The sequence below is a fragment of the Artemia sp. Qi Xiang Cuo genome, chromosome 18, assembly GCF_049724085.1.
Source record: "Artemia sp. Qi Xiang Cuo chromosome 18, ASM4972408v1, whole genome shotgun sequence".
Taxonomy (NCBI): domain Eukaryota; kingdom Metazoa; phylum Arthropoda; class Branchiopoda; order Anostraca; family Artemiidae; genus Artemia; species Artemia sp. Qi Xiang Cuo.
The window spans coordinates 59329556-59355236 of NC_142811.1; the positions used below are offsets into that span (position 1 = coordinate 59329556).

General features: G+C 35.2%; 1 protein-coding gene across 1 annotated transcript in view; it reads left to right on the forward strand.

The window, feature by feature from the left end:
* Positions 1-3825: 3825 nt before the first annotated feature.
* The window catches only part of shi (dynamin-1 shibire), a 169858-nt gene continuing 148002 nt past the window's right edge, over positions 3826-25681 (forward strand). The window contains exons 1-2 of the mRNA XM_089104675.1: positions 3826-4062; positions 25040-25113. Of these exons, the coding sequence (XP_088960801.1) occupies positions 3899-4062; positions 25040-25113 (238 nt within the window). The 5' untranslated portion in view covers positions 3826-3898. The remainder of the gene's footprint in view (positions 4063-25039; positions 25114-25681) is intronic.

The following is a 25681-nucleotide window of genomic DNA, read 5'->3' on the forward strand; positions in this document are numbered from 1 at the left end:
TTTTCAAAGAAAATTAAAGAGCTCCATTAAATAAAAAATGAGCAAAAATAAAATCAAATAATCTACCAAGCTCGAAACTACCACAAACCAGCATCGATAAATAAATGAAAGCCAAAACGAACAGAAATTACAAAAATTAACCGAGTCAATCTCAAAACAAGCAGAAATTAACATAAATTGGGTGTAAAACCCCTATGCCTTCCCAAGGCCAGAAAAAAATTCGCACTTTACTGAAAAAATACAAAAGAATGTGCATTGTCAGTTTAATATACATAAACTGATATTTAGTTATCAAAATGTTAAAATTATTTGATTTATTAAAGTTATAAAAGTAAAAACAATTATATTTTTTCAGTAAAGTGCAAATTTTGTTCTGGTCTTGGGAAAGCATAGGGGTTTTGCGCCCAACTTATGTTAAATTTTGCTCGTTTTGAGATGGACTCGGTTATTTTTTGTAATTTCTGTTCGTTTTCGGTTTCATTTATTTATCGATGCTGGTTTGTGGTAGTTTCGCGCTTGGTAGATTATTTGATTTTATTTTTGATCATTTTTTGTTTAATGGAGTTCTTTACTTTTCTTTGAAAAAATTATTTTGTGGAAAATCTTTTTTTAATTAATAGCAATTAAGAAACACGAGAGAACGGCAATTTGTATGTTATGGATTATAAAAATTATTTATGCCTCAAACTGTTAGGGAGGGCAAATCAAATCTGGTGCAAAACAGGGTTTGAGGAGAGAAACTGGCCCCGGCCCCACCAGCCCAATGAAATATACACCCCCGATAATGTAGACAATCTAGTTATGATCAACTATCGTAATTAATTACTAAAACAATCAAAGTTGATGGATTTGCAAATGATCAAACTCAACTTTTAATATTCCCCCTCCCCCCCCCAAGACTACCTTAGAAGTATTTTCAATGGTGACACTCTTGGTTTCGATTCACATTTGGAGAGAGTCATTATCATATCTTCGCTTGGGCTATCTCATGATTTTTTTTTTATCACAAGTTCTATTATAGACCATTATAGACCTAAATAGACTATTTTGTAGCTTCCAACGTAATGAATATCTACATATTGAAAAGATCGTGACAAATTAGATGGCTTTATAAGTAGACACTGCCAAATTTTTAACGAAACTCGCATAAGGCTAGTCCCTATCCGATAAATTTCTTTGGTTTTCTAAGGGGAACGGGCAAGCAATGATAATAATAATAATATGTCAAACATTAGGTAAAAAACCATGTTCAGTCTACCAATCAATCTAATTTTTAGAATTCGAATCATTAAGGTACGAAAAAATTCAACTATAACAGTTCACTTTCAGCTGCAGCCAATTTTGAGTCGCGACTTCTAGGAAAGCCATTTCCATAATTCGCAGTTGTCATTGGAGAAAAGAAATAGATTATTTTGCATGAAAACAAAATACTGTAGTACAGCTAAAACGAAGACAAATGATTGGTTGGATTATTTCCTTTTTCGCAAGAAAATGATTTGCAGGAATCATGTATCACCAAGCTACAAACAAGTTGCTTCAAATAGTTAAATTTCGTTTAAATACTTGCATCAAATAGTTAAATTTTTTTTAAATACTTGCATCAAATTCATCTTCTTCTCGAATATCACTGTCGTTCTCAATTTCGAATCTGAGTTATCTGCGTATATTTACCTTTATACGGCTGAATAATTAAAACATACATTTGTAAAACGCTGTTATAACGGTACAGAAATGTTATCATAAACAATAAAAAAGAAGGCTAAAGTTTTACATTGTTATTTTGGAGGTAGCACGTAAGAAAGGATTTCATTTCACTTTGGTCGGAGACTAATTTTTCAACAGTTCTGGTTTATCTGGTTATCCGTAAACTTTTGTCAGATTGGCGGTTTATCTTTATTTGATCAAATATAGACCACAAAAGATAATCATGAATAATTCTGTAAAAGAGTGTGATTTTCACATTAGAAGACAGATCCGAGAAGTTTGGAGTTGTTGGTCTAGAGTGTTAGTTTACTGCTGATAGTAAAAAGAGCATCATCAATAAAGACAATAATTAGTGGTAATTTTCCTTGAAATTAATTTCCAAGATATTTCCCTGGAAACTTGTTTAGAAGAAAACAGTGGCGTAGTTTCTTAAGATCCTGGGGGGGGGGGTTGAAGTTAGAGTTAGTTTTCCCAAATCAAGTTAAAATGACAGTAAAAAATAAAAAATAAGCTATTTGGTATTATAAAGGTACTATTTAGCACTGTAAAAGCACTTTATCGGCAAACCGATTTCTAGGAGGGGCAGTTGCCCCCCCCCCCGCACCCCTTCGCAAATTACGTTGCTGTTGAAGAAGAAAGAATGTGGTTACTAGGGTTATCAAATAGTTGAACACGCTGATATCGCAGGTGAAGAAAATCAAAGGTACAGAACAAGAATTTTTCTTCAACCTTGATTGCACGCAACTTGATCTAATAAATAATGTTCTTTCGATGACATCATCTGTCTATTTTATTTCTTTTAGGGGAGAGATCTCATCATATCTTTGTTTATGCTTTTAAAACCTTTGATTCCGGCTAACCTTGATACACTAAACCTTTACACGAAACCTTTGAAACACTAAACAAGACTGTTTTTCTTATGACACAAGGAATTGTATGGATCACGTTAAAGTCTCTTTCAAAACTATATATTGATTTGTTGAGCAGGAATATTGGTGAATAAGAAATTTCTCCTAAGATAAATCCTCTTCGTTTGAAGAATGTTTATTATTTCTTTTAAAGATTTAATGTTAAGAAAAACAGGATGATTCTTTACAGCATAAACATTTTCTACAATTTTTGCACCTGTTAGCAACATTTTAAGCAATAGAAATGGTAAATATTGAGCAGACCACATAATTGACCTACAAATAAAGTGAACATACAATTCGATGCAATTTATTATGCTCTTTCTGAATATAATAATCGCTTTTCTTGAGAATTCAGTTTTAAGCCCTATTAGGACCTTCGAAAATGATAATTTCCTTCTACATTTTTGGACATAAAAATGGGTTAAAACATTTGTTCCAAATTTAACATTTCATTATAATTCATTTTGTAAAAGTCGTATAATTCACAAACATTGATTTGTCAAGATTACGTTGAATAATAAAAAAAAGATTCAAAACAATTCCGCCATGTTACTTATTATTCTTTTAGGCCACTATAAAACTGCAAATTCACCTTTATGTAAAAAAATATCAAAGCCGACAGAAGAAACATGGCGGATGAAAAACTGGAAAGATTGTTCTGAATTTTTTATCTAAATTTATTGTGACAAATCAGTGCTTGCGGATTATATAACTTTAACAAAATGGATTTTATAATGAAATAGTAAATTTGGAACCATTGTTTTAACCTTTTTTGTACCAAAAAAACATAGACAGAAATTATCATTTTTCAAGGGACCAAAAAAAGGCTTAAAACTGAATTTGCGAGAAAATTCAGAAAGAGCATAAAAATAACATCCAGTGGCATGCTCACTTTATTCGTAGATCATTTATATGAACTACTCAATATTTACCTTTTCATCAGATTAATGAGAATTGTTCTGTCCTTCAACTAAAATGAAATTTCCCTAGGGGAATACAAAATACATCTTAGTGCTTTTATACAGCTTTAAATCTCAAGTCTGATGTTGTAGCTGTTAATTTATGGTTGTAACACTAATTTCCTTACGATCCCTGCCTGAAAGACCAGGTATTTAATAATAAATACAAATATTAGATGACGCGAATAAATTATTGATTAATTTTTGCCGTTGATCCTTTACAAGAAATAGAATATAGCCTTGTATTGGGAGGCTATGGATTTTCGAAAATTTGAATAAAATTAGAAAATAAGTGTGGCTCCATCATAAACATTTGGCACCAAAATGGCGGGAAATCAGGGAATGGAAACATTAATTCCAATTGTGAACAGGTTGCAAGATGCTTTTGCAGCTCTTGGTGTGAATATGTCCTTGGATTTGCCCCAGATTGCTGTGGTTGGTGGTCAAAGTGCAGGAAAAAGCTCTGTGCTCGAGAATTTTGTTGGCAGGTACATTTAAGTTTCTATTTTAGAATATGGGTAAAATTTGGGTCAATATATACCAAATCATATTATTGAGTTAGGACTAAAGTGAATACACCATTCGATGCCTTTTTTTTTGCTGATTGTGAATTTAATAAGCATTTCTATTGTAAATGAATTTCCGTCTCCCCCCCTATATATGCCAATTCAGGTTTAGGTTAGGTATCCCCACTGTAGGGGGGGGGGGGGCTTGAGTTAAATTACAATACAAATGCTTATTATATTCTCAATACACATAAAAAAAGGCAAAGAATGGTGTTTTAAATTTATTTTAAAAACAATAATATTATTTGGTATATATTGACCAAAATTTGTAGTTTAGGGTAAGACACCCAGTAGTCGGCCACCTGCCTATTCTCGGACAGAATGTAACTAACAGGGAACCTAGCTCTAGGCTAATGTGGTCACTTAGTGGTACTAAACTTAGTGGTCACTAAACTGGTCACTTAGCAGACTATTTTAATTTTAGACAAAGAAAGCGACAAGTTGAAACTGTTGCTTAGATATATGGATATCTAAGGAAACCAGCTTTGTCTTTGTATAAAAACTTTCTAAGCACATTAGCCTAGAGCTAGGTTCCCTGTTAGTTACATTCTGTCCGAGAATAGGCAGGTGGCCGACTACTGGGTGTCTTACCCTACAACATAATTCTGCGACAATGAAAGTGAGTGTAGGCTAGGCCTGTCACTTGATTTCTTTTATGCTCTTTCACAATTTCTACAGTAAATTACATTATGAGCCTTTAAAAGAATTGGTAAAATTCTACTTTAGTTGCTTTTGGCTTTCTTGAAAAGTGGTTGGGTTAGGAAAATGAAACTTTCAGGGATGGGTCTACAGGCTAGAGTATGTCCTGGGAAGGTATTTTGAAGTACCTACCTCCACTCCTTCTTCCTCTCAAGGGTCCTGAATTTGGCCTACATAACAGGTCTATAGCCTACCTATTGAATTTTGACAAAACTATATTTTAGCTTAATTTTCAGTTATTAGTTTCTTTTTCTCTGGCTTTATTTCTGACAATGCAGTTCCTGTTATTTGAGTAGACTTTTAAGCTATATCAGTATTGTTTTCAAGATTATGGAAATGTATTTGCATATCTTTAAAACCTTATAAATTGGCATTGAGCAAAGTTGTAAAGCTGAAAACAATTTTGTTGTACTTCATTTAAGCCAAAGATCTATTTTGCAAGGTTTCACTTTTATCTATAGACCTGTTCACTTTGAACAGGTCTATAGCCTACCTATTGAATTTTGACAAAACTATATTTTAGCTTAATTTTCAGTTATTAGTTTCTTTTTCTCTGGCTTTATTTCTGACAATGCAATTCCTGTTATTTGAGTAGACTTTTAAGCTATATCAGTATTGTTTTCAAGATTATGGAAATGTATTTGCATATCTTTAAAACCTTATAAATTGGCATTGAGCAAAGTTGTAAAGCTGAAAACAATTTTGTTGTACTTCATTTAAGCCAAAGATCTATTTTGCAAGGTTTCACTTTTATCTATAGACCTGTTCACTTTGAACAGGTCTATAGCCTACCTATTGAATTTTGACAAAACTATATTTTAGCTTAATTTTCAGTTATTAGTTTCTTTTTCTCTGGCTTTATTTCTGACAATGCAATTCCTGTTATTTGAGTAGACTTTTAAGCTATATCAGTATTGTTTTCAAGATTATGGAAATGTATTTGCATATCTTTAAAACCTTATAAATTGGCATTGAGCAAAGTTGTAAAGCTGAAAACAATTTTGTTGTACTTCATTTAAGCCAAAGATCTATTTTGCAAGGTTTCACTTTTATCAATCAATCAATTTATTAATACTAAAAAAAAACAATACAATTACAAACTTAAAAATTTAAACACGCCCAAGAAGCTAAGCTTGTACAGGGCCAACAAAACAAATAAAACACTATTATAAAGCACTAAAAAAAAAAAAAAAAAAAAAAAAAAAAAAAAAAAAAAAATTAGATAAGAGACATTTATGAAAATAGGAGAAATAATAGGAGAAAATAGGAGAATTATTTGAAATATATAGAATGAAAAAAAAAAAAGACATAAATGTGGATAGAATGCAAAAAATGAAGAAAAAAGGGGGAAAATACTATACTGGAAATACCCAGCGAGAAAGTGCCTTTGCAGAAAGAGATAGAGGGACATCAGGAGGGATGGAGTTCCATAGTAAAATAGATTGATAAACAGGAGACCTCTGACCTGCTGTCGATGATCGCTTAGGTAAAATGAACCTGCGATAAGAGCTACGTAAAAAGAAGAGTACCTACCTGAGCCTGACAGAAAGAAAAACTGCTGCAGAGATGGTGGGAGTCTACCTAGAAAAGCAGAATGTGCTAAATAAAGGTAACTTTTACCCACAATACGATCCAGCAGAGCTATTCCAGTATCATTATAAAGATCAGAGGAAGGGTAAAAACGAGGAAGAAGAAAAGTAGCCTTCACTGCCCTATTTTGGGCTCTTTGAAGTGAGCAGAGAAGAGATTTATTAGTATTACCCCAGACAGAACAGCAATAAGAAAGGTAAGGAAAAATAAAAGCATAATAAAGAGAAAGCATAACATCAGGGGGAAGAAATGAGTTAACCCTGTATAACATTGAAGATTGGCGGAGGACAAGGGAACGGGTATGAGTTATATGGGGTTTAAAAGAAAAAAAACAGTCCAGATACACACCAAGAAATTTCACTATAGTAGCTTGCGGTATAATATCATTCCCATAAGTCAGGATGGTTGGCTCCCCTGCGTCTCTCATACGATAAGGGGTTCTAAAGTGTACAATGGCACTTTTTTGGCTGTTGAGAGTCATACCATTTGACCAGCACCAATCTTTTACTTTTTCAAGAAGACCTTGAGCTAGGGAAATGGCAGATGGCAGGTCCACTGCAGTAATGAAGAAGTTACTGTCATCAGCAAAAAGTATAGGGTGCACAAGGGGATGAAGACCATCAACAAGATCATTAATATAAATTAAAAACAAAAGTGGTCCAAGCACAGAGCCTTGTGGGACACCTTTCACAATAGGCAAGGAAGAGGAAGAAGTACCATTAATCAAAACATACTGAGATCTCCTTGAGAGGTAAGACCTAAACCATTCAAGTGGGACTACATGCACTCCAAATGAAGATAATTTAGACAAAAGAAAAGAGTGAACGACCATACCAAATGCCTTTGAAAAGTCAAGAAATAGACCCAAAACACACAAGCCCTTGTCAAGATTAACACGCACAAACTCTGTTGCATCTGAAAGTGCATGCAAGGTAGAGAAACTGGGACGAAAGCCATACTGATGGTTAGTTATGAGAGAATTACCTGCAGTCGTATTAGTACTAAATACAAATGAAGAGAGTCTACAATACACTACTTTTTCAACAACCTTAGAGATTACAGTAAGGAGAGAAATTGGTATATAGTTTGAAATTAATGATGAATCATCTTTTTTAAACAAAGGTAAAACATTACCACCCTTAAATAAATGAGGAAAAACAACAGAAGAGAGAGAGAGGTTAGTTATGTGTGAGATGGGGCTATAAACAAACTGACCAATTTTTTTAAGAACATTACAGCTCAAACCAAAACCATCAACTGTACGGCTACTTGAAAGCTGAGAAATAATGTTCGAAATTTCGGTATCACTGCATGGAAAAAGGAAAAATGACTTTTCTGCTAAGGGAAAACTACTTAGTCTGCTGTAGGGTGGATTAGGAACTGAAGGAAGTGAGGTGAAATACGAATTGAAGGCGCTTGCTGAAGAATTTTTGTCCACGAAAGATCCATCAGCTTTCCTGTAGTGACAAGGGGGGACTGTTTGAGTTTCTTGCGGGAAAGAGCTTCATTAACTACAGTCCAAACCTTTCGCAAAGTACCCTTACACTCATCAATTTGACGCGAAAAATAGAGCTTTTTGGCTGCACATACTGAAGAAGTAAGCACATTTTTATAAAGTTTATACTTCAAAAGATCATCCTGTGTCTTACTTTTACATGCAGCCTTAAACAGAGACGCCTTCATATGTGTAGCATTGATCAGACCTCTAGACATCCATGGACATTTAGGTATGGAATTCCTTGGCCTCTTTCTAAGAGGAAAATGCTTATCCAACAGAGCTCCCATAAGACACAAAAATAAACTCGTTGCACAATCAACATCATTAGCTTCAAGAACACTAGACAAATCATTACTCTGAAGACTATGTATTAAATTAGAAATTTCTTTTTCTGTGGAAGTTCTAAAAGAAAACTCACCCTGCTCATCCACAACAATCTCAGTTTGAGGCACAAAAAGTGAAACATAAATAGGGAAGTGATCAGAAAGATCAGTGAAAACAAGACCAGAAGTAAACTTCAAATTCGAAGAATGAGAAATGAAAATATTGTCTATTAAAGTGTCAGAATTTCTAGTAGGGTCAACACGAGAAGGAAAAAAAATTGAAGGAAGTAGACCAGAAGAAGAAAGCACATCAAAGAAATGGTCACATTCATCACTTGATCCAATATTTAACATATTACAATTAAAATCTCCCAAAACACAAATACGTTTTTTATAGAAAGACCCCACACAAGAAAGTTGATCAAGCAAATCACAGAACCAATGTGTTGGAAAAGGAGGGGGCTTATAAAAGAAACAAACAGTGTCACATGCAAACTGGCTTTTCAGATCAATAAAAAGAGAATAAACTGTCCTACTATTTGACACTACTGATGTAAACAAGGATTCAAGGTCAGACCTTCTTCTAAACTCAATATCAGACTTTATAAATAAAGAAATACCCCCTGAGCACTTTGTTACCATTCTGGGGATATGGACAGCAACATAACCATGCATATCATAGGCTGTAAAAATTTCACCATCAGATAGCCATGTTTCTGTTAAACCAATTACATCAAAAGGGCAAGAATTATCAGACCACAAATACGATTTCAGACAATCTCATTTATCTCTTATCCCACGCACATTCAAACAAAATATATTAAAGCTACTATTTAAAGACAGTGAGGGTATAATTTTATCACAATAATCAATGGTAGTGTGATAATTACAGCTAGAATTAACCATAGATTCAAGGAGAGGGTCAAGTGTGTGAGTCTCTTGTTTACCAGCCCTACTTGGTTGATCAAATATAGCCGAATTAAGAATAGACGAATTCAAAAGAAAAGAGAAATCACCCATAATTATCACACATAATAAATGTACACATAGAAATATAAGTGGGATGGCACAAATTATCCAAAGTATTGGACCAAAGTATAATGTGACACCAATTGCTATTACATGAGCTGCAAGTGTGCTGGACTGACAAAAAATAATAGAAGCTAGGCTACATGAAGGTGAGAGGATCACAAAAAGCATAATGATATATAATTAAAATTAAATTATAATAAAATTATTGGCCAAATTTATATTTTGGTACAATAAAATTATTTAAGCTGTAACTTACATGAGAAAGAAAGAGAGAAAAAAAAAAAATATAACAGTAGTCAGCCTACCTGAAGGTGATAGGATCACAAACAAATATAAATGAATATCAATGGAATGACACATATTATTAAAAATATTAGCCCAGAGTATACTATGGGTAGTAAAAAATTATGAGAGCTGCATATATACTTGTAGAAAATCTCGATGTTTATTTATTTGAAATAGAAACCCAAGTCACCTAGAATAGAAAGGTAAGAATATTACATCCTTTCTCCTTTCTAAATTAGCGAGCTGGCACAAAACATAATAAACCAATTACAATATTAAAAGCTAAACCCACTGCTATAATAAGGTACTATATCTCTTTTTGTTGTGGTACGAGACTTACTCCTCTTTTTTACCTTTTCTTCTTTTTGGCTCTTTTTTTTTTTTTTTTTTTTAATATTCACTTCACTTTTGAAACAGGGGGGTGGTGGTATTCCTTTAATTCACGGATTACCATTTCACAGGTTAAGCCTCTGGACTGGATTCACAGTGCGACCGGTACGGGTTATGTAGGGGGTATCATGGAGTTCTGTATGGGTCACGTGACTGGTGCTTGGTACATGTATGGGCCTGTTAAATGTTGGGCTATGAACGCGAGTGAAGGGTTTCAGACGGTTTTCATCTGGTGTTCTAGGGACGGGGGTAGGCATTGTTTCTGATAGACTCAGTGGTGTGGTTGGAGTATCTGTATGGGAAATCTCTTCAGTTGTGGTGGCGTCTGGGGACTGAGGTTGCTGACAGACTATCTGTATGTGGCGCCTGTTCCTTCTGTAGGTTGCTCCGTCGTTTGTCTCGACTATGTAGGATCTGGGATTCACATCTGCTCTTTTGACAATGCCCGCCTGCCAGAGTTTGCCGTGGATTCGGGCCTGTACAGGTTGTCTAATTTGTAGGGGTTTCAGTTTCTTTGACTGCCGATCATAGTACGTGCTCTGGCGTGACTGTTGCTTCATTCGATTCTGTCGAAATTGCTTGTGGTGAATGGTCTTTGGTGCAAGCAATTCTTTGGTGCATGGGACTATTGATCTGAGATTTCTGCTCATTAGCAATTGTGACGGGGAGGCCAGACCATCAACTGGGGTGTTCCTGTACTCTAGCAATGCCAGCTCAAAACCATTTCCAGCAATATTGGTTTTACTCAGGATATCTTTGGCTGTCTGTACAGACCTTTCTGCCAATCCGTTTGATTGGGGGAAATGTGGTGAGGATGTGGTGTGGGATATTTCCCAATGAGATATGCATTTTTGGAAGACGGATGATGTAAATTGTGGGCTGTTGTCAGTAATGAGCATACAAGGAATTCCATAACGAGCAAAGTGTTTTTTCTGGTTTGGACTTATCTGGTGAGCATATGTACTGCTTCCCAATCTATTTAACTCGAAAAATTGACTGTAATAGTCGACCGTAATGAGGAAGTATTCTCCGTTTTTGTAAAAGAGGTCGCAACCGATTTTTTCCCATGGTAAGTCAGGGATGTCATGTGGCCTCAATGGCTCTTTCTGGTTTGAGTTCTGGAGTCTGGTGCATGCATAGCAGTGTTTGATATATTCCTCAATATCTTTTGTCATCCTTGGCCAAAAAATGACTGAGCGAGCACGCTGTTTAGTTTTTTCGATACCCAGATGTGATGCGTGTAAGCAGTTGAGGATATCTTTGCGGGAGATTTTGGGTATGACCAGGTGATCTCCTTTTAGTATAATTTGGTCTATGACCGTTAGGTCATGCCGGACATACCAGAATGGGGTGAGAAGTGCTGGGATGTTTCTTCTGGATGCTGGCCAACCACTTTTGATTGTCTTAGCCAGCTCAACCAATTGAGTGTCAGCTGTTGTCTCTTGTTTGAGCTTTTTAAGTCTGTCATTGCTGATTGGTTGGATTGACATAACAGAATGCACATATGATTCAATCTCTTTTTGCATCTATCCATCCTCTTCAGGGAGATGCATGCGTGACAGGGCATCGGCAACTGGAATCTCTTTGCCTGGGCGGAATGTTATGGTGAAGTCGTATGGTTGGATTCTCAGTAACATCCGCTGGAGTCTCGGTGACGACTTTGATATTGGGCGGTTCAGGATCACTTGGAGAGGCTTGTGATCCGATATGATTATGAACTTCTGGCCATAGAGGTATTGGTGGTAGTGTATGCAGCCGAAGAGAATAGCGTATAGTTCCTTTTCTATCTGCAAGTAGTTCTGTTTGGTGGTGTTCAAAGAGCGTGATGCAAAGGAGATTGACTTCCCATTTTGAATAAGGGTGGCTCCTAGGCCAAACTTTAAAGTGTCAACTTGTAGTTTGATGTTCCCTGCTTTTGGATCGAAAAATGTCAATGAGCTGCAAATAGATTCTTTGATGTTTTTCAATGCTATCTTTTGTTGTGGCTCCCACTTGAGCTGTCGCTGATTTGCCAGGTTATGTAGGGGCTGATTTAGTGATGCTAGATTGGGAATGTACCTTGCTAGGTAGTTCATCATTCCCAGTATGGTCTGTAGTTCATCCTTGGTAGATGGGGGTCTCATTTCTTTCAGTGCACGGACCTTTCGTGGGTCTGGGTGGATACCACCTTTTGATATTATGTGTCCAAAGTATGGTATGCTGTCGCACCCGAACACACATTTTTTTAGGTTGAATTTCACAGTCCTTTCGCGTGCTCTGATGAGTGCATTGCGAACATTTGCGTTGTGCTCCTCTATGGTTTCCCCAAATATAATGATGTCATCAACTATGACGGAAAAACCTTTAATGCCTTCAAATGCCTCTTCCATGCGGCGTTGAAATTCATCCTGTGCTGAAATCAACCGAAACGGCATGCGTTTGAACAGGTCTCGGCCGTATGGAGTGTTAAATGTTGCTAGATGAGATGATTCGTTGTCAAGGATGAGAGACCAATATCCGTGACGGGCGTCCAGCTTGGTGAAAAATTTAGCACCGGAGTGTTTTAGTAGTGCTTCGTCAAATGTGGGCATTGGGTGGTGGGGTCTTTTGATGGCCTTGTTCAGGTCCTGTGGGTCAATGCAGACCCGGAGGCTTTTGTCAGGCTTTTCGACCACAACTGCAGCATTTACCCAATCTGTGGGGTAAGTAACCTTTTTGATGACCCCAAGTGCCTCCATCCTGTCTAGTTCCTTCTTGAACCTGTTTTGGAGAGATATTGGGATGCGTCTGGCTGGTACAGCCTTAGGTTCGGTTCCTTCTTTGAGTGGTATGTGACACTCACCTTCGAGCTGTCCTATACCTTGAAATACGTCTTTGAATTCCTCGATGAATGGGTTTGGTTTTGTCACAGTAAGTATCAGCTTAATTAATTTTAGTTTCTTGCTGGTTTCGAAGCCTAGGAATGGGACGGGGGCGTCTTTTACTATGAAGAAGGGCTGTGTCTCAGTGCATCCGTTGGTGTATGCGCAGTTCAGGCTGCAAACGCCAAGCGTTGGGATCTTTTTTCCTCCAAAATTAGTAAGAATTTGTAGTGTCTTGTTGACTTTGGGCCTTGGTTTAAGGGTCTTAAAAAATGTTTCAGGTATGATGTTGGCCTGTGTACCTGTGTCAATTTTGAAAGTGATACTGATGTGTTCGTTGATTATGAGCTTCACATATGGTTGATCATCTCCTTGGTTCATGTTTATGGTGTCTATGACAAGCTCATCATTGCTGTCTGGTTGATGCTCGTTTGTTTGATGTCGTTGATTTATTACGTTCACCACCTTTTGGCTTCTTTTGCAAACCTGTGCAAAATGGTTTGGTTTTTCACAGTTACTGCATATTTGTCCTTTAGCGGGGCATTTATGGGAAGGTGAATAATCCCCTCCACAGAAATAGCATTGTCTTACAGATGGGGCATGGTTTGATTTCTTTGCCCTCCTGACAAAATCCACTTCATGCTTTATGCATGTTTCTTGATAAGCTTGGCTGCCACAAGTATCAGGCTGTGACATTGTCCTGAGCTGCACCTGGGTTTCTATATGTGTTCGCACTATAGTAATTGCTTGTGACAGAGCCAGACTGGAACCTGCTTGGAGGAGTTTCTCTCTAACTTTTGCTGAAGAGATGCCACATACAAGTCGGTCTCTCACGATTTCACCCCTCATGGCTGTTGTGGAATATGCACATTCACAAGCCAAAAGATTCAGATCAGTTATGTATTGATCCACTGGTTCACCATCTCGTTGATCACGTTTATGGAAGAGATATCTTTGAAACACTGTATTGCACTGAGGGAGGAAAATTTCACTGAACTTTTCCATGTAGGTTTGAATTTTGTCCTGTTCTTCAGCTGTAAATGTAGAGATACTAAAAATGTCTCGCCCTTTATCTCCAAGCCAGATCAGCAGGAAGGCGCATTGCACTTTTTCTGTCTTTCCGCTAAGGGGTCCTTGGAACATCAGCGTTGCATGCTTGTTAAATCTTGTCCACGCCTCTTTGAGGTTATCACTTGTCCAATCCATTGCAGGGTAGGGGACGTTGGTTTCCATGTTGTTTTTAGAGGATCTGACACCATGTAGAAAATCTCGATGTTTCTTTATTTGATATAGAAACCCAGGTCACCTAGAACAGAAAGGTAAGAATATTACATACTGACATGACAAAAATTTGATTGAATTCAGGGTACACAAAGGTGATAGCATCAAAAAATAGGATAAAGAAATATCAATGAGATGGCATATATTATTCAAAATAATGACCAAAAATATAATATGGGACCAGTCAAAATTATGCAAGTTGCATGTGTGCTGACATGAAAAAAATATGATAGAATTCAGGTTACAGGAAGGTGATAGGATCACTAACCCAGATAAGGGAATAATAGTGGCATGGCACATATTCATCAAAATATTGGCCCCAAGTATAACGTGGAACCAGTCAAAATTATATGAGCTGCAATTATGCTGAAATGACTAAAATATGAAAGAAATCAGCCTGCATAAATGTGATAGGATCACAAACAAACATAAAAAAAAATAAATAAATAACAGTGGGGTAACATATATGATTCATAATATTTGCCCAAAATGCAATATAGGACCAGTGAAAATTATATGAGCTGCAAATGTGCTGACATGACAAAAACATTATAGAAGCCAAGCTACATGATGGTGAAAGGATCATAAACAAGCATAAAGAAAAATCAGTGGGAAGGCACATATTATTATAAGTATTAGCACAAACTATAATGTGTGACCAGTTGATATTATGGGGGTTACAAGTATAATGACACAAAAAGAATATAATGTAAATCAGACAACGTGAAGGTGACAGAATCACAAACAAACATAAAGAAATATTAGTGGGAAGGGACATATCGTCCAAACTATTGGCACAAAGTGTAATATGATACCAGTCTAAATTATGTGAGGACAGTAAAGAATAATAGAGGAATATTTTAAGAACAGCAAGTAAATCCCTACATAAACAATGCAATATATTATAAGAAAATAAATCTAAATCCATCACTTTAATTTATCTGCATTTGCAGCACATAAATCAATTTCACTCTGATTATTAAACTTAACCACTCTTCCAGATTGGGTTTTATACAGGATATCACCTTTACTGGACCAAATATTACGTAAGCCAAGCTTTGACTTGGCATATGAAAGAAGTTGTAAGCGTGGTTTTGTAAGTGTCTCAGAAAATAGAATCCCTGATCCTTTCAAATCCTTCTTTTGTCTGAGAAGCAGTTGACGAACTCATAAGTTGCAAAATTCAACAACTATGGGTCTGGGTTTTGCAGATGGTTTGCCAATTCTTTTGGCTGATACAACATCAGACTGAATAATTGGTATGCCAGGAAATTTCCTAGCACAAAGTGACAGGAATTGACTTTCAGTGTTTTCAATGGAGGTCTCCTCTTTCACCCCAAAGACAATAATTTGGTTACTCAAAGCCTGCTGTTCAAAACGGTCATTTAATCCTGCCAGGTTAGACTGGATAGGCTGGAAAGAGTTTTTAAGGTCTATCATGGATGACTCTAAAGTAGCCAATGAAGATTCAACAGAAAATATGCGTCTGTTATAGCTTTCAAGAGTTTTATCCACTAAATTACTAAGATCTAGGTTGAGGCCAGCATACACCTCCGGCTTGATTGCATCCAGCTTATCTGAAGAGATAGTGACATTATGTTGCATGAATGTCTGTTCCTCTTTCATTTTAACCACTGCCTCATCTACCTGGGAAGAAATCTTAGCCAATATAAGGTCATCAAGTAACCCTTTCACTAAAGATTTAAGATTGTCAGGTTGTAGTGAATCTGCTAGCATTTTATGTTTGATTTTTATGCTATTTGTGTGGTTAGTGAGCATGAGTAGCTGCTCTGAAACAGATTCTGATCCAGAGAATTGGATTGAGCTGTCAGACCTTAGTTCACGAGGTGGCTTGAGTTGACTTTTCATTTCTTATCTGAAGTAAACAACAAAACAGGACCAGAAATAAGCAGTGGTATAAGACAGTTTGGGTATAAGGCAGGATGTAGTCCACAATGAAGCAACAAATTTCAAATACCAAAACAGGGGATTGTGAAATTTGAAGAATAGAAAGCAATCAGCAAAAAACATCAAGCATCAACAGTAGCAGTGGCATAAACCCAAGGATTGGTTACTGTAGTCAAATTACAAGTTAAAATTGGTATAGGTCTCACCTGATGAGTCCCCTCTTGCACCCCAGGGGTGGGGGCTGCTATGTGTGCCTGCCTTTACCCACTGGTAGGCAGGTAGAACCAGTACTTCAGGAGGCTTAAAGTGTTGCTGGTTATGCCAGAAAACCACAAATTCTGATCTGATCTGATACCCACGTCTTTTCAATTTTCAAATAGAGTTGAGTGGACATATTTGACATATAGAGTTGACATATTTTTAAAGGTCAGGACCCTCTAGGGGGAAAAGAAGTAGAGGTAGGTACTTTAAAACACCTTCCCAAGACATACTTTAGCCTGTAGACCCATCCTGGTAAAATTCTATTTTAGCTACTTTTGGCTATCTTAGAAAGGGGTTAGATTAGGAAAATGAAACTCTCAGAGATAGGTCCACAGGTTTAAGTATGTTCCAGGAAGGTATTTTCAAGTACCTACCTCCACTCCTTCTCCCTCTAGAGTTTACTGAAATTTGCTGACATGACAGGTCCTATTACCTATTGAAATTTTGAAAAAAACAATATTTTACCTTAATTTTCAGTTATCAGTTTCTTTTACTATGGCTTTAGTTCTAAAAAATGCAATTCCTCTTATTTGAATAGAATTTTAATCCATATCAAAGTTTTTTTTCAAAATTTAGGAAATATATTTGCATATATTTAAAACCTTATAAATTGGGATTGAGCAAAGTTGTGAAGCTGAAAATGATTTTGTTGTACTTCATTAAAGCAGAAGATTTATTTGCAAGGTTTCACTTTTATAATACCACAATTTTTAAGTGTCATCAAAGGTCAGGACCCTCTAGAGGGAGAAGGAGTGGAGGTAGGTACTTGAAAATACTTTCCTATGACATACTTTAGCCTGTAGACCCATCCCTGAAAGTTTCATTTTTCTAACCTAGCCCCTTTCCAAGATAGTCAAAAGTAGACAAAGTAAATTTTACAAAACAATCAAATCAATAGTAGCCTAATTATTATTTGGATATAGGCTGTATTGAGCAGTTCACTTGAAAGACCCACAAATAAAGTGAACATACCACTTGATGCCTTTTTTGTGCTATCTGAATATATTAATTGTTTTTGTTACAAATAAAATTGTAAGCCCCTTATGAACCTTCAAAGATGATATCCCTTTCTCTTAGTTTTTATCCAGGCTACAGCTTATTTACCTCTGTTAGTGTCAATCTTGTTAAAACCAGTTTACTGGTAAATTACATCAAAATTGACAAAATTGAGAATCAATAAATAAATAGGAAATATATATTGTCCAGCTAATGGAAATATATAAGTTGGGCTATATATTTGAGTTGTGTTTGGAGTAGGTTTGACAAAAATCATTTAGGTTCTCCATGCTCAACCCAGCAAAACTTTAAAGTGTTTTCATCTTTTGGGTTCCAAGTCTGTTGAACAAGGGTTCCTCAAAATTGTACTACACCAGAATAGCATGGTAGAACATGGGCTCCACTCTTTAAAAGCTAAATCGTTGTAAAATATCTATTGTCCCACCCATAAAGTGGATTATTCCACCATCATATGTGTCAAATTCTTCATAAAAGTATGTAATTAGCTTAAATATTTTAACCATTTAAATCACTCACAATTTCAACTATACTGATAGACAACAGTGGAGAATAATCCTGGCCACACTATCTAACCCTATGCACATAATGTCCAAGAGTAGGATCCTTTTGTCCATGTATACAACAATTAATTGTTATTGATCTCCAGTTGACAGTTGACAATATCCTTGTAAATAAACTGCCAACAGAGTTTTGAGTGAGTCCTTTTTTAGTTAAAATTCTTGCCTCTCTTTTAACAAATTGTTCTCAAGTGCTTAAACATAAAAATATGTATTCTGATCTCCTTCCTATCTTTCATAGGGTCTCCCAGGGAACCCTGATGGGTTGCATTTTATTCCTTATAATGATTAATAGCCTCATGAGTGACCACACAGACCTCATGACTGATCAATGTAAGTATGTGGACAACCTGTCTGCACTTGAGGTTTGTCAATGAAATATTAAAAGCTGAGGTATGACATTACTTGACAATGTCACACAGGAAGCTTCTTTGCTGAAGATGAAAGTTAAGGCTAATAAATGGTCATTTATGACAGTTAATTTTAAAATCACCCCCTTCTTCATAAACCCCATTTCTCTCAAAATCTCCATCACATGCATTAAACTACTTGGGGTGACAAATACTGCTGATTTGAAGTAGGATGCCCATGTTCAAAACATCCTCAAACAAGCTTCCCCTTTGGTTTTCCTACTAAAACTTCCAATGAAATTTCCTTGTCCCCCTAAGGATCTTCTCCAACTTTATTGTTCTTTCATCCAGCCAATACTGGAATACACTTGTCCAGTGTGGTATTTCTTCAGAGTATATTTATACAATTGAAAATATCCCAAAACAAGCACTAAATGGTAAAGGGGATGTTCCCCCCATTATCTACTAGGTAGGTTCAAACTCACCATGTTGGCCACAAGAAGGAATCTCCTGTGCCTCTGTCTTGGTACCAAGAACCTGTCAGCTCCCAAATTATGTTCCATCATCCCCCAACCCTACCTTCCTGCCCTCAACAGACTGTCTTGTATAAAGTCCCAAATTGACTCCTATCCCTGCTAAACATGAAAGATACTGTAAGGATTTTGTTCTGAGTTTTTTTTAATTGTACAATAACCAGGAAAGCTAGTCATTAATTTTATTGTTATCTATTTATTTATGACTTTTAAACTAAGTTGTGACTCATCTTATTTACATATCTTGTATAATGGTCTATGTTTGACATGAAGGTCTAAATTCACCAGACATGAACATCAGTGATGCCAAAACTGTGTTCTGATATATAGGTACTTGTGCTATTTATGGTGCGAAATACAAATTCAGCAACCATGCGGTGACAGAAATTTGGAGATTATACCTTATTCTATCTACTTTTTAATCAGAATATCTGGCAAAGATTAGGCACTGGTCAGATACTAGGGGTATTATGCTAATATGGGCTATATATTTGGGTAAGGTTAGAAAGGTTAAGCTAAATTGATTATGGTATTGAAAGATTATTATATTTGAAACAGCATAAAAAGGGCATTGAACAGTGTGTTCACTTCATTTGTAGATTGTTTATGTGAACTGCTCAATATTCACCATTATTTGCCTTAGCCTATTCTTAGTAGTAAAATGCTCTGAAAAGAAATTTGCAGGAATTTCTAAAAAGTTCTAGAAAGAAAGCCCTGTAAAAATACATCAATTCTGCTGTGATGTCACTTTCAAGGGATTTCTACAATTTTGTTTTCAAAATAATATTTTACTGTTATGACTAAGAAAAAAATAATAATTACTGTTCCTGAATCAGCTACAATGGCAATTTTTCTCATTCTATAGTTTGTTTTAGAAACACGATTTTAAACTTTTGTTTACTGCGGACTGTTTTACCTTTTGGGGCCCCATAAAGGGCTCTAAATGTTATTTTCCACAGAAGCAATTATTGAATTACGAAAGAATTTTAAAAGGTACTTTTCATTCTAGATTAATTATGTTGAAAACTGCAAATTTACCAAAAAAAAAAAATCTTTTCAAGATTAATTTGCTTGCTAGAAGATGAATATAGCATAATGTTAGATATCCTTTTAAAACCCTTTCCCACCATTGTCCTACTATTCACTACCCTTCCAAATTACATTTTGACCCCTTAAAATGACATCTTTTTCACTTTTCCTAACTCTGGTATAACTCTCAGGTAAATAAATAAAAAATTCTGAAAGAGGGATAAGGTGAACACACTAGGCTATTTTAAAATCATTTTTCTTTTTCATAGGCTATAATTTTACAATGAAGAAAGTAAACACATAACTTGATGCCTTTTAATGGGCAGCTGCCATCTCCCCTGGATAATTCCCTCCCCCCCCCCCCCGCCCCCATGGAAAAATGATCAGCCACACAGAAAGTACCTTAAAATGTCAATCAGATGTCCTAAGGGGTAACAAAAGGACCAAATATCAAAAACAGTTTTAGAATATGGGGAGGTTTTTCTCCAATCACTCGACTTCAAAAAAAGGCTAGAACTCTCAATTTCCAATTGAACGAGCACCCTTCAAAGTTTCTATGACCATAAAGGGGAGGTTGGGATGAGGGAGGGTTAGTTACCTTCTATACATAATAAATTCAAATTTTTTGTGGTTCAATGTTGCTTTTTAGGCCTAATTTTCTAAGCCTCATTGAGCCTTCCAATGAAGATTAAATGAGTTTTAGGTGCTTGTTACCTAATCCTTTTTGGTTTTCATGTATATTTTTGATCCATGCCTTTATCCTGAGTGGGGGGATGGGTATTAGTATCCTAGTATCAAGTTGATTCAGGTTATGTTTGATGAAATTGTCTGTAGTGATGTATAATTTCACATAAGCTATTATGAAGGAGTGTGACTGGGTTGTTACTGAGTGGGGAGGGGATGGGTGCCTGAAGCCACCTTAATGGGAGGTGTTCTTCTTTTTTGAATGTTTTTGAATCATTTTCTGTTTGTTTTTGATTGCCAAACTTTTTGTTGGTTTAAATAATGAATATTTCTCCAATTTTTCATGTCTGGGGCAAGAATTAAAATAGAAATGGGACAAGAATTTAAATTAAAATGGTTCCAAGTGACTCCAAGATCTTGCTCATCATTTACAGATGAGAGTAGGTGACCTGATAAAAAATAAGAGCAATGAGAATTCATACTGCTGAAGTGAATGACATGGCACTTGGCCTCAGCCCATTGACCAAGCAGTTGAAGATTATTTTGTAGGAGAGCATGACCTTTACAGGACAAGGCTGGTCCAAGAAGCTTCAGGTTGTCAGCATAGAATGTTACAGCATAGAGCATTAATTTACTGGTGATAGTGGAAGGAGCATCATTGATGGATATTAAATAGTGTAGGACCCAAAACACTTCCCTGGGGAACTCCACTCAAAGCATGACCAGAAGAAGAAAGATTATGGTTACCAGTGTCATTAAATAACTGAACACATTAAGATTGCAGATAAAGGGTCCAGAGCAGGGATTTCTCTTCAAGCTTGACTACGCATAATTTAATTGTAAGTTGCTTGTGACAAACCTTGTTAAAAACTTGAAGAAAAGTCAAGCAGAATCATGCCAGCAGGTGCCCTAGTATTAAGTAACTTTGTGATGTGGTCATATGATTTGAGGAGATTGGTATCAAAAGATGTGCCAGAAAGAAAGCCATTCTGTGAGCTGTGCAAGAGATTCTTAGCTTCAAGATGTCTAATAACTGCGAAATTGATTATTCTTTCAAGAACCTTAACAACTGTTCATGTCATGCTAAATGGTCAATAATTTTCAGAAAGGTCCTTTCTACCTTTCTTATATATTGGAATGATACAGGCAGTTTTCCAATACATAGGTAGTCTGGAAATACAGTCTGGTAGTCTCATTTTTGTTTTGTACATAGGTAGTATAAAGCAAAAATTGTTTGACAGAATATTCTGTCTAAATATAACTGAAGATTGGAAAAAAAAAAAAAAATTCACACTGACATTATTTTTGGGAATATTAAAATTCATTGTGATGCCTAAAGTTCTAGAGTAGGCCTACCATTCCTGTCACATGCTTTATACAGACTGTACAAACTATGTTTTTTTTTTTTATTTGGTAAAAAAAACGAAAAAAACCCTACAAATTAAGAACAACTAAGAAAGGCTAACCAGAAAATAAAAAAAAGTAGGGAAAGAAAAATGCAAAAGTGTATACCTGAAAATATTCAAGGCTAATATAGAGGACTTTGGTTGTAGGTGAGCTTTGTAAGAATCATCCTAGCTTCCATCATACATATAATTAATTTAACAAATCAAGTAGGCATACAAACTATATTTAGAATCAAAATTATATTGCAGCCTGTTGGAGAACTAGAGAGGGTAGTATTGTTAAAATATTGTCCTTAGTTTTTTGTGTTGTTAACTTCATTGATCATTGGTAATCTCTGTCCGTTTTCGTTTTCAATGCTTTGTCCATTGTCATATATTCTGTTTGTTTGATATCATATGTAATATTTGTTCTGTTCCTTTTGAGATTTAGTTTTATCTTTAATTTTGGCGACCGCTTTTTGTTTAATTTAGTGTCAATTAAAAATAAACACGTTTTCCAATAAGTTGATCTTAGGAACAAAATTAGTAAGTTTTGTTTAGAGAGACACAGGTTTATTTTTTGTCAGGTCGTTTCTTTTCCTTGTTGAAACCCTCTTGACTTGTTATTAACACATCAACAGTGTTCTTCTGGATGTAAAGAGTATATCTGGGATATTACGTTTTTTATTAAATAGTTCGTGGTAACGAACTGTAAGTAAGGAGCGAACTGGCTCAATGGTAACCAAAACTCTCGAAAACGGGATTTTGATACCAATAGATACGTCAAAAGAATCAGATTTTAATGCAGATTTTAAATATATAAGTTTCATCAGGTTTGTCCTACCCATCAAAAGTTATGCACCTGAGAAAATTTGGCTGATTTTTGAAAAAAGGGGAAAAGAGCCCCTAAAAATCATATAATCTTAACGAAAATTACACCATCAGATTCAGCGTGTCAGAGAACCCTACTGTAGAGGTTTCAAGCTCCTATCTACAAAGATGTGGAATTTTGCATTTTTTGCCAGAAGAAAGATCACGGATGCGTGTTTATTTGTTTTTTTTTCCCAGGGGATCGTATCGACCCAGTGGTCCTAGAATATTGTGGGATGCGTATTTTTTCCCAAAGTCACCCGATCAAAATTTTGAGATAGCCATTTTGTTCAGCATGATCGAAAATATGATAAATATGTCTTTTAGGATGACTTAATCCCCCAACGTCCCCAGGGGGGAGGGGTGAAAGTTATGAACTTTACCCAATGTTAACATATAGTATTGGTTATTGGGAACTATACTGACGTTATCAGGGGGGATTTTTTTTCGGTAGTAGGGGGGGGGGTCGGGGTTATGTGGGAGGATCTTTCCATGAAAGAAATTTTCATGGGGGAAGGGACATAGCTATGAAGGGGGGGGCCAGATTTCCCAGCATTATTTAAAAAAAAGATCAGAAATAAAAAAAAAAACAAGTTTTTCAACTGGAAGTAAGGAGCAACATCAAAACTTAAAACGAACAAAAAATATTACGTATATGATTGGGTTCACCCCCTCATAACCTCGCTCTCTAAGCCAAAGATTTTTTATTACTTTCATAAGAGCTATTTATTCTAATAAACGGCCTTTGTGATTAAGGGGTCATTTTTAAAGAATTGGAACAAAATTCGAACTTTATCTTAAAGAACAAAGTATTGACTAGGGGGCGAACCCCTAATATACATATTAAAAATATATGAATATAGAAGTTCGTTACGTAAGTTATTTCGTAAACTACTTATATTTATTACTAATAAAAACGTTTGGAAATAAAATTAAACAAGTTTCGAGAAAGCCACTTAACCAAATAAATGTAAAATTAATATGTAATTATTCATGTACGGTGATCCAAAATCAAAACCTGCATTAATTCAACAACGTTCAAAAATTAAATAAAAAAACAAGTTTTTTTTAACTGAAAGTAAGACTTATGTCCCATCCGTCCGTCCTTTGCGTTTTACGTTCCTTAAGTTTTAACGTCGTTCCTTACTTTCAGTTAAAAAAACTTGTTTTTTTATTTAATTATTAATCAAGATTGTGTTTAATTAAGATGTGTGTTTTTGACTTGTTGAAATTACGGGCTATTTGTAATCCAGTAGGAAATTCTGTACCTGCACATGAAGAGTGATACTCCTCTCCTTCTAAGAAGGTTTCCAAGAAATCCCACCCTCTCACCAAAGAAAAATTATAAGATAGTGATTAGAAGTTGATTTTATTTTCGATCCCCTCCCCCTAAAAAATGCTCTTCAACCGCTTAATGAAGAACCAATGTACTTTAATTATAGTATATTAGGCTTTTATTTAATTTCATTAAATTAGAAATATATGCTTAGAGATATATTACTTCATTTTATTCTTAAATTGTGGTTTTTAATGGAAAGAATGGATCTAAAATTGAGAGAGAAAAAAGCAAGAATTATCTTAACTATATTACTAATTGCCTGAAAATAACTGTACGTCCTGGTCCTTAGTCTGAAATTCAATCTCAGTAAACCTAGTTTTTACATAGCCTAATTTGCAATATAGTTAAGATTTTTTTTGCAATGTTTTTTGCAAAGATCCTTTCAAAATGAGGAAAAGATTTTATTATTATTTAATTTTTATTATAATTATTTAATTAAATATTTTTAATTAAATAAAAGTATAATTTAATATTATATCAAAGAAAAGTTTAATATAATGAAAAGAGTATTGAATTGGGTACTTGTCCATTATGTAAAACACACTCGAAAAGTGAATTTTGGTGAATGCTAATGAAATAAAACAAAAATATGATGAAAATACAGTGCTTTAGTTGCAAAATTATGAAAACTACCACTAAGAATTATGGAAGGGGGGCCGCCCAGAGCGCGAAAGCTGAAATAACCTAACCAAAATACCAACTAAATATTTAATTAAAAATAAGCTATAATACATTTTCTCAACGAGCCGAAAGTTATTGTCTGGTACAGACAGCGTGAAAAACCGGATATTGGCACAGCGTGAACAATTGGTTATTAAGTGTTTTATATTTTAGACAAGTACCTTGAGTTGTAAAAACTGGGTTTATTTAAGTTTAATTTCGCGTCAGGCACAGCAGAACAGTTCTGCTAGGTTTTTCTGTTAGTTGCTTCAGTGCTTAGGAGACTAATGAAAATTCATCTAGTTTTTCTGAATTTTGAATTCTGACACTTTTTGGAATTCTGATTCAAATTGTATTTTTTTTTCTAGAGACTTTTTGCCAAGAGGTTCTGGGATTGTAACAAGAAGACCTTTAATCTTACAGTTGATTCATTCTAATATGGGTAAGTTTATATAGATATTTTATTAACTAATATTTATAGTTATTATGCTTAAACAAGATAAGACAAAGTTTCATTATCAAAATAACTCACTAGTCAACACTGTCAAATTGCTGTTTATCAGTAGAAAAAGTTATGCAATGCAAGACATATCTTTTCTTGGTAAATGTAAACACTGAAGATCAGTCAAAAACTAAAATCATATTAAAAAAAAGATTTTATCAAATATACAGGCCTGTATTGGGGATTTATTTTCGGCGGGGGTGGGGGTACAAAATTTCCTTTAAACGCATCAAGAATTTATAAATATTATATATATATATATATATATATATATATATATATATATATATATATATATATATATATATATATATATATATATATATATAAAGCTATAATGACATAATGATATAATGACACTTGGATTTGTGATGATTGGGAATCTATTAGAATCAAAACAAAGGCCAACCACCCAAGGTGATTAGGTGAATCTCCTCAGTTTGAAAATCTTTATTGAGGAAAAAGGAGCCTGCTGAGAGAAATTAAAAGTAAGTAGAAATGTAACATT